We start from the raw sequence: 10351 nt of genomic DNA, 5'->3' as shown, positions 1-10351 counted from the left end.
ATCAAACAGTTTGTAACCTTTTTTAAAATTTGAATATCCCATAAAAACACATTTTATAGACCTACTAGAAAATTTGTCATGATTATTCAAAATGGTAGAAAAACATAGACAACTAAAAGTTTTTAGATGGGAGAGATTAGGACATTTTTTGTAAATTATTTCATAGGGACATTTTTCATTTAGAACAGAAGTAGGTAGCCTATTAATCAAGTAGGTATCCTTTAGTATACACAGACCACAGATATAAAGGAATATTCCCTTGAAACAATAAAGACCTAGCCACATTCAACAAATGTCTATGCTTTCTTTCAGCAATACCATTTTGTTGAGGAGTATATGAACAAGATGTCTAATGAACAATACCTTTTTGATTTAGAAAATGATTCATTTTATTGTTAACAAATTCAATACCATTATCACTTCTAATAGTTTAATTTTAGCATCATACTGATTTTGCAACAAGTTATAAAAAATTTCAAAGTATTCAAAAACATCTTCTTTGGTTTTAACAAATATGTCCATACAGCTCATGAATAATCATCAACAATGGTTAAAAAATACTTAAAACCATCTTTAATTTTAACTTTATAAGGTCCCCAAGTATCCAAATGAATTAATTCTCCAACCCTAGTTGACTTATGATCACTTAAAGAAAAAGGTTCTCTAGTTTGTTTAGCTTGATGACAAATATCACAAGGTTCATTATTATCAATTTTGTTAAAAGCAAGATCTTTTCCTAAAACAATTAAAACTTGATCAGCAGGATGACCAAGTCTAATATGCCAAATTTTATGTTTAGTCAAATTATGTAAAGACACATTTGAACTAAAATTCTTACCACTTAAACAATCATCAAAGAAATACAGACCATCAAACTCACTACCAGTCCCCATCAACCTTTTCTAAATTAAATCATGTATGTAACATCTTTTAACATCAAAACTTACAACAAGATTACAATCTTTAATTAACTTATTGACAGACATTAAACTAACATTGTATTGTGGAATAACCAGCACATCAACAGTTGGATTTTATCTGAAAGTTTTAGATTACCAATTTGTAAGATTTTAGCAACAGTACCATTAGGAAGGTTAACAGTTAAATTTAAATCACTGACATCAACAAGACCCATTAAAAACTGCATAAGTTTTAAAAATTGGTTATGTTCTTGAAATGACTTATTTGCAGATACCATATCATCAATTTTAATCATATCATCAAATTGTCTCCACATAGCATTCAACTTATGATAATAATCAGATAAAGACTGACCAGATTGGCTACATGAATTAATTTTTTTATATAGATTAAATGTAACAGAACCATCAATTTTATCATATGTTTCTTTTAACTCAGACCAAACAGATTCAACATTTTTAGAAAAGATTTGACCACTGTAAACATCTTCAGATAATGACATTAAGATCCAAGTTAAAACAACAGAATTACATCGATCCCATTGACCTAATAACACTTCATCATCCTCATATTCATATCTAACACATGTACCATCAATGAAACCTAATTTATTTTTAGTTTGTAAAGCAAGTTTCATAGCACAAGACCATACATTATAATTTTCAGTTCCTTTTAACTTTTGTGTGATTAATGATGCACCAGATGTGTCACTAGGATGCAGATACAAAGGATCATTAAATTCAAGCTTACTAATCTAAGTAATACCAGCAGAACTAACAGAACTATCATCAGACATGGTTGCAGCAACAAGAAGAGAACAAATAATAATAAAAGAACCAATAGACACACAAATTTAAACACATCTAAACAAAGAGTAAACAAATAATCAGGCAATGATTCAAATACACATATTAAGCAATTAGAACAGTAAACTTAAACAAATAGCACACAATAACCTCAACAAATTCATGATTCAGACACCTGTAAGGAAAAAACAAACCGCAATCGACTGGTTACTAACCAGGCAACCTGTAGAGATGATTTACAGTATAAATGGTCAAGATCAATCTACGCTTGATCATGTTTTCATAGATCTTAAGGATCTAGATCAATAGTTGGGCGTAGAGATCAAGACAGGGTAATTAAAAACACGAATAAACACGAGACTCCCCTTTGAAGACAAGATTGTAGCGGAAGACAAGAAGAAGAAACCCTAATTTTGAGTTTCTTAACGAGTTCTTCTGTATAATAGCAGATCCAGTCCAAAACAGAATCCACAAGATGTATTCGAACCCAAACACATTAGAAACAACTGATCTTTCAATAAAACTTGAAAGAAACAATCGAAGACCAGAACTAATTTTTCAGATCTGAAAAATTGAGTCAATCAGATACCAGATCGAATGAAATAACACCTTGCCGCTCTAATACCATGAACAAATGCACAATGAAATAATCTTCCAATCACAGGAAGTTAAGAAATTTCAAAAAAACCAAAAAACCCTAATTACAATCAACGATTGTAACTAAACAATGGTTCACACAGTCACTCACAAACAAGTTCAACAGATTTGAACTTGTTTACACTCACAGTAACAGTAATCGAATCAATACACGAAGAAACCCTAATAGGGTTAGAGAGAACAATCAAATGAAGAAGAAAACAAATACAGATTGAAAAAATGAATAAATTAAAAAATAAATAAACTTATATAATAACTTAAATTTCACTTCAACCCCCTCTGGTTCACTCTTGAAGTTCGGCAACAAAGTTTGCTTGTTTTCACTTTGACCACCAAACCTTACCTCCAGAAATGACTCCAAGGCCCCTGCAGTTTACTTAACTCAAAAATAATGAACCAAAGATAATAAATAGTCCATGTTTATATTACAATATAATTTCAATACGGCTCGTGTTGTATCCCTTCAACTCGGGTAGGGGTGAGTTAATGACTAAATACTCTCAGCTTTGAGACGGCGGTTCCATTTTAACATACATTGTGGCATATAGAGTGTAATTAGTATATATGTAGATATCTCGAGGTTCGTCGCTATGTACATGATGTATTCGCGTTTGTTGTACCATAATTTCAGTTCTAATAAAAAAAATTTGATGCTTTTAAAAGAAAACAGTATTAATATGGGTAAGGGTGATGGTATGTCTGTTAAAACGATGCCAACCATATCACTTAGGGCAATGGTAATGCCTTTCAAATTTAAAAATATTTTTAATATAAACTTAACATTTTCATTATTAATTAACTCCCTAAATTAAACCTATCAAAAGTATCATGTTTACTTTCTGTACGAATATTATAGTACTTAAAAAATTTGATATTTAAAAAAGTTAAATCATTAAATGAATCTTTATCTTAAGAAAACACTTTTAAATAGTACTCCGTTATATTAGTGGGTTGTGGGTACTGGGTAGTAGACTTTACTCTTTTGTTAATGTATTTTGCCTTTTTTTTTAAATAAAAATAAAAACTCTAAACATTTTTTTGACACTTTTTCTAACATTTGTCATTAGTATCCAAATCTAAACTATGATCAAAATTTCCAAAATCAAGAACATATATCTAATTAGTTCCTTGTTCATTGAATATTAACATAAGAGCTAAAAATTTTATAATTAAAAGCTAACTCGTTGTTAAACAGCATTGAAGATAAGATTATCAACAAGTTACATAAAGAACATTTAATTTGTTATTAGAAAACACTAAATAGATTTAAATATTTGAAGTTATGATTTTCTCTGTTTAAAACTTCATAGGTACTGTACATAATTACTCCAATTTGCAATTTTCCGTACATTGTTTCTAGCAAAAAGATACGGTAGAAACTAAAAACGGAAAATAAAAAATTATTAAACGAGTCACACAGGTGAGTCAACCAGGATCGCAACTCTACAAATAGGACAGCTGGAACGAGTAGTTAGCCATTTATCAACACATTCAGAATGATAAGTATGGCTACATTTTGGCAATACCTTCACTTTATCACCATCTTCAAACACTCCTAGGCATATACAACACTCCAACTCTTCTGCTGACGTGGATGGCCTTTGGTGTAGTGTGATCGGAAGGCTATCAATAACTGCCAAATCCAACCCTTTTGGCCGAGCGAAAACTTGTACGTGTTGTGACAACGTGGCCGCCACGTCGGCAGAAGATGACATGGACAGGCAAATCCAACGGATGTAGAGATATATAAAGATAGTTAACAATATAACACCAAAGAGTATAATGATGATAAAAAGTGTATGTCCTTGAATTTGGAAGTTTTTATCGTCAAGATCATCGAATTGCCAGTGAAATGGTTGAGAGATTTGGTGAGTGGACATTTTAACGGAGGTTAACGGTGGTGTTCAGTTGGGTGTGATGACGTAACGGCAATGGGTTTGTAGATGGTCCAGATGGAGAGTGTGAGATAAAGGAATTAAGGGTGAGGGTGATGACTGATGAAGGAGTTGGTATTTATAATGTTTGAGAAAGTCGAAAAGTGGAATGTTGACAACTTGAGTAAAGTAAAGGGAGTGTAGATGTAAATATTAGTCAACGAGAGTAACGTGACCGTGAATGTCGCCATTCAGGAAATTAAACTATGATACCAATAGTAACTCCTATGAATCTATATACTTACCGAACAATATAACTCATCTCCCTCTAATTTTATTTTTGTTATTTTCCCTCTTTAATTAATAATTATAACGAGGGTAAGAGGACTATGTGTTGTTTGCAACGATTTTGCATCTATACCTTAAAACACCCACACACAAAAAAAACAATTTATGATAGAAACATTAAATTTATTTATAATGCTTGACGTCGACATATATCGATTAGTATATTAGATCAATTTATTTATTTATAATAAGAAACAAAATAATCTAATTGTAATTAAATATATAGAAACATTAACAATTAAAACATCGAATTAGACACGTTGATTTCCAATTTGTGGTAAACTACTAAACTTTATGATAGAACTAGATTCTACACTTTTCTGTCTAACTTTTTATTTGTAACAAAAATGAAAAATTATCATTATCGTTAGTTATTAAATGTTCTATAATTAGTCTCTTACGATCTCAGTTTTATAATTCTATCAACCATAACTAGAAGGATGTGTTTGGAATCGCTCTTTAATAGTATTAAACAGTATATATATATTTGATTCTCGTGTTAGCAAAAAACAAATAACCAACAAAAAATAATTTTTCTTTCCCGCACTTTGTAGATTGGTTATAAAATACCACTGCTCAAAAAAAAAAAAAAATTATCAACAAAAGTGTCCGAAAAATGATTATTTGGGTTATGCTAAAAAGAAAACGCATTTTGAAAAAGCAGATTGAAATATATTTATTTTCAAAACAATGTTTTAAAAACGGAAAATAATGCAATCCCTAAATATATACCTTATTGTGTCATGATTAACAAAATTTAGTTAATGCATAAGAAATTTCTTTTGCCTTTTTACATGTAAATAAGGGTGTGGTGATTAAGTTACGCATCCGTTGAATATGTTACACCTGGTTTAATTATGAAACGATAAAGGAGATCGAAGATAGATACATCACGTGTTACTTAACTAAAGACATAAAAACTTTTGTGCTTTTTCGGATGTTTTAAACTCGTAGTATACCTTTTCATACTTTTCGATTGATATATATTGTAAAAAACGTGATTTTTTGCAAATTAAGTACTGTATAAATAGTATCTACGTTTGTATGCTAAAGTATCATTTTGCCATTATTGGATTGGAGTTAGGCACATATGAGATGATATTTATGGGTTTAACAAATGTGCTCAAAATACGTGTACGTATGTATATTCAGCATTGACGACAAAATATAGAAGTACGCCTACAGAGGACCTTGTTTCTTGACTTCTAACCAACTATATATGCACAACATAGGAGGATCTAAGATCCGTAGTCACTAGGGATGGCAATGGATACCCGATCCAGTGGATATCCATCCGATCCACCCGATTATTCGTGGATATGAACGATCTAAATGGATATGGATATGGATGTGGATGAAAAAATTTCATCCATGGATGAACCCGCTTTCACCCGAAATAACTAAATATATAAGTTTATCACTCAAATTAGTATCATTTATGTAGTGATATTTCATTAATTATATTCATATTCATCTTTCTTTATATTTTCTCTAAAAATATAACTTTCTTCTTATATTTTGTTTTGTTTAAATAATCAAATGTATTTATCGTACTTTGGTGGTTCAAATGTGATTCCATGTAACTAAAAGTAAGCAACTTACATGTCGATATCTTTACACGTTTAATAGGTTATCTATTTAATATTTGTTATATAGATTAGTAAAATGTGACTTTCGGTCGCATAAACTATTAAAAATATTACTTTTGATCGTATATAGTGAACCACCGCTTATAATTGTTAAAAATAAAATAATTTTAAACGGATATGGATAATTATCCATTAACCCGCTTCACCCGACGGATATGGATATGGATGGATGAAAAGTAAAAAAAATAAATGGATATGGATATGGATACGGCGTCACCCGATCCATATCCGATCCATTGCCATCCCTAGTAGTCACTGGTAGCACATAATAATAATTAACTATTTAATAAATAATATTAAAAAATATTATAATATTAAATAAGTAAAAATAGTAATAGTAATAATTAATTAATAATAATAATAAAGTACTAATAATTAAGAAATAAACTAAAAGTAAAAAAGACTTAAAATTTAGTGAAGTCAAACATTTTTAAAGACATACAAAACATATATTTTTTTTCAAACAAGATTAATTTTTATTTTATAAATTTACGCTATTATTATAACTAATAACCCTGGTATATGAATTGATATTAAAAAAAAGATCAAATCTGTTCTAATAAACTGAGTTTAGTTTCAATGCTTAATCAAATTCATACATATCCTATAATAAATTAGAAAGTTTCTAGTTAATTAATACAAGACTTAAATGGATGAGATACTAAATTATTGGAAATTTTCTAATGATAACCTAAGAGTTATCATTAAGGAATTAAGACATACAAATTTGTTTGTATATTTTAATAACCATCACTCCATTAAAATAATTAACCCTAAATTTATACTATTTAATGCACATTTTTATTTAATGACAATTCTAAAGGTGTTATTAGAAAATTTCAAATTATTATGGAGTAATTGCCAAAGAAAATATATAATAATATACTTATATTTAGTTTTAACGATGAGAATAAGTTCTTTCATATATCCTATATAAATACTACATACTAGTATAAATTAGAAAGATTTTAGTTAATTAAATATATAAAATAATCTTATCAAAAGAAGATGCTATTATATCTTTCAAACACAGCAAAGATTGGGAAACGTGTTGATATGGGAATTAATTTTTTTAGGAGACACCAACTATTTTTAAAAGACTTGTACCACATGCTTATTAGTTAGCACATATTTATCCGCCCATCTTCCTCAAGCTCAACCCCACATCCTGTAACATACTTCACTTTCCCTTTCTCCATTAAAATCCACCAAAATTCCACTGGTAGCACACGAAAAATCCACCAATCCAATGGTGTCACTAACAAAAATTCTCAAATTTTTACACAGTCCGAGTTTTTTTCAGTGGTAGCACGTGCTACCACTCACTCTCAAGTAGATCCGCCCCTGATGCACAAGTTACTTTCACTCATTGTTCGATAGCAATTTTGTCTAAGGTGTGCCCTAATTCACAAAATAACATTATCTCCCTTATCTATAATAAGAAAACTATTATGGTATTAATAAAAATGTTAAAAATCTATGTTTAGTAAAGATTTAAAAACGAATTCGTGTTTGTATTGCATTTAGAACGATTTAAAATAATTGGAGAAATGAGAGAAAAAGCTTCGATGTGTGAAGGTGAAGGTGTAGGTGTAGGTGTAGGTGTAGGTGTATGTGACAAGTGAGGAAAAGCTTTGTGTTTAAGCTAGCTAAGAAGTATTTATATGACCTCATTACAACAACAAATAACATCTATAAAAATAAGCCTAACAAGGTATGTACCTACACATACTGCAAACTAGTTCGGATCCGGCCCGCGCCATGCGGCGGGGGCTTTTGGCATACGTATTTATATTTAATGTATCGTTGTGTATGTAGAGAGGGGGAAACGGCCCATGTGTTAAGACCCGTTTTAGGTGTCGTTGTGTTTAGCATTTTTTAAAAAGTGTCCGTGTCGAACGTAGTTAGTCTCGTTTTATTGGTAAAATTATTTCGAGTCTAACGGTGCTGTCGAAAAAAATTTGACTCGCGGCGAGCAAGAAGATACGGGCTGTCGTTGTGTTTAGCGTTTTTTAAAAAGTGTCCGTTTTGAACGTAGTTAGTTTCGGTTTGTTCATAAGAATATTTCGAGTTTAATGGTGTGGTGGGTGAAATTTAACTCGCGGAGAGCAGAAAGATACAGGCTGTCGAAGTGGTTGGGTGAAGTTTTTATTTTAAGTAAGAGAATATATGTTTTACCCCCGTGAAGTTTGGTGTTTTTTTTGCAAGTTAGTTATAGTCAGGGTGTTAAAGTGGGAAAATGGGGGTGGGGGGATGTGGTTTTCCCCTTGAGGCAACGACAACAAATGGCATCTCATTTAGTATATTACAAATTTAAGATGGTGTACCGCAAAACTGATGCACAAGTGTTGAATTCAAATTGTATGAACTATCAAAACATATTCTACACACTTAATTTGTCTTATTGCCTTCTTTTGTAAGGATTATACGACCCAAACAATAGAGTAATTCCAGAGAATTACCCTTCCACAATCGACAAACGAAAGAACAATAAATAAAAGAATTAAAGACGCGAGATTTAACGTGGTTATATGTAATCGAATGTCGATTACTTTAATCCACGGACCAACTAGAGAGATTTTATTGATATAATTCGTAGAAACAACTGAGGGTTACATTAGGATGCTTTATATAGGCCAAAACACCTTGGAGAACAAGAAAAAACATAAATTTGGAAACTTCTCGCCAGACGAAGCCGCGCCGCGCCACCTTGAGCCGTGCAGCGCCTCAAAGGTTTATCTCTGGACAGTCGTTTTCCAAAACTGATGCTCTGTTTCACGTAGTAGGCCGCGTCGCGCCTTCCAAGGCCGCGGCGCGCCTCCCCTGTTCGTCCGACTCCTTTTTTTTTATATTCTTCACATCCAACAATCTCACACTTGAAGATAGTCAAAACCATGACATTGTCAACCCATCATACCAAACTAACCAAGATCGCCAAAGCACCCTTTACCGCCAAACTCCATTTGGGACACGCACACTCCTATCACATACGCCGGATAAGCAGACTTTCGATACAAGGTCTTCAACACTTCTTGTTAGAATCGTATCATCATCTCTCTATCTCCCTAGTTGATCACCACCTTCTCATTAGTTCATGAGAAGACCCATTGAAGCTATGCAAAACTTCAACTTGTCCATTGACACCACCTTAGTAAACATATCCGCGGGATTCTTCATACCAAGGACTTTCTCCAATATCAAAGTACCATCTTCAATACGTTCTTGAATGAAATGATACCTCAAATCAATGTGTTTCGTACGATTATGACATACCAGATTCTTCGCGAGATTGATTGCACTTTGGTTGTCACAATATAAGACGCAATTGTCTTGTCTTTTACCCAACTCACACAAGAAGTTCTTCAACCAAACAAGCTCCTTAGAAGCTTTCGCAATAGCCATATACTCGGCCTCGGTGGTCGACAAAGCAACACTCCTTTGTAGTCTAGACATCCAACTAACCGCCGTCTTACCAACCATGAACACGTATCCCGTAGTACTCTTACCCGAATCACCAAATCCACCCAAATTTGCATCCGTAAACCTCTAAGTACAACATTGCTTTTAGTAAAACACAATCCCATACTAGAAGTACCTTTCAAATAACGAAGCAACAACTTGACCACTTCCCAATGCTCCTTCCCCGGATTAGACATATAACGGCTTACAACTCCCAATGCATGAGCTATATCCGGTCTCGTACAAACCATGGCATACATAATACTTCCCACAGCCGATCTATACAGAATCTTATCCGTCTCTGCTTTGTCTTCTTCCGTTTTAGGTGATTGATTCTTCGATAACTTTATCGCGCTACCCAAAGGCATAGAGCGAGCCTTTACTTTATCAACATTAAACTTTTCTACTACTTTCTCAATATACTTGGATTGAGACAAGTATAGAACACCTTTAGTACGATCACGCACAATACTCATTCCAAGTATTTGCTTAGCACTACCAAGATCCTTCATCTCGAACTCTTTTGAAAGCACACCTTTCAACTTATTGATCTCGGACATGTTCGAACCCGCAAGCAACATGTCATCAACGTATAACAATAAGATTATGTAAGAAGACTTGAATTTCTTCAAGTAAC

At 32.3% G+C, this 10351-nt stretch overlaps 2 protein-coding genes across 2 annotated transcripts; both read right to left on the bottom strand.

Moving 5' to 3' along the window:
* Positions 1–985: 985 nt before the first annotated feature.
* LOC139899687 (uncharacterized) lies at positions 986–2355 on the bottom strand. The gene is made up of 2 exons (XM_071882534.1): positions 2317–2355; positions 986–1675 (listed from the first exon to the last, which is right to left on the bottom strand). The coding sequence occupies exons 1-2, from the start codon at positions 2353–2355 to the stop codon at positions 986–988; spliced, it is 729 nt and encodes a 242-aa protein (XP_071738635.1).
* A 1441-nt stretch (positions 2356–3796) lies between these two features.
* On the bottom strand, positions 3797–4264 carry LOC139899622 (RING-H2 finger protein ATL66-like). Its single transcript, XM_071882461.1, has one exon. The coding sequence runs from the start codon at positions 4262–4264 to the stop codon at positions 3797–3799; it is 468 nt and encodes a 155-aa protein (XP_071738562.1).
* Positions 4265–10351: the final 6087 nt, after the last annotated feature.

The sequence above is a fragment of the Rutidosis leptorrhynchoides genome, chromosome 3 (assembly GCF_046630445.1).
Source record: "Rutidosis leptorrhynchoides isolate AG116_Rl617_1_P2 chromosome 3, CSIRO_AGI_Rlap_v1, whole genome shotgun sequence".
NCBI classification, from domain to species: Eukaryota; Viridiplantae; Streptophyta; class Magnoliopsida; order Asterales; family Asteraceae; genus Rutidosis; species Rutidosis leptorrhynchoides.
This window is presented reverse-complemented; position numbering and strand designations above follow the sequence as displayed.

Coding starts and splice junctions, on each gene's coding strand:
- LOC139899622 (XM_071882461.1), bottom strand. CDS start 4,264: ATGTCCACTCACCAAATCTCTCAACCATTTCACTGGCAATTCGATGAT.
- LOC139899687 (XM_071882534.1), bottom strand. CDS start 2,355: ATGGTATTAGAGCGGCAAGGTGTTATTTCATTCGATCTG. Junction 1,676..2,316: donor GTGTTATTTCATTCGATCTG/GTATCTGATTGA, acceptor GGTATTACTTAG/ATTAGTAAGCTTGAATTTAA.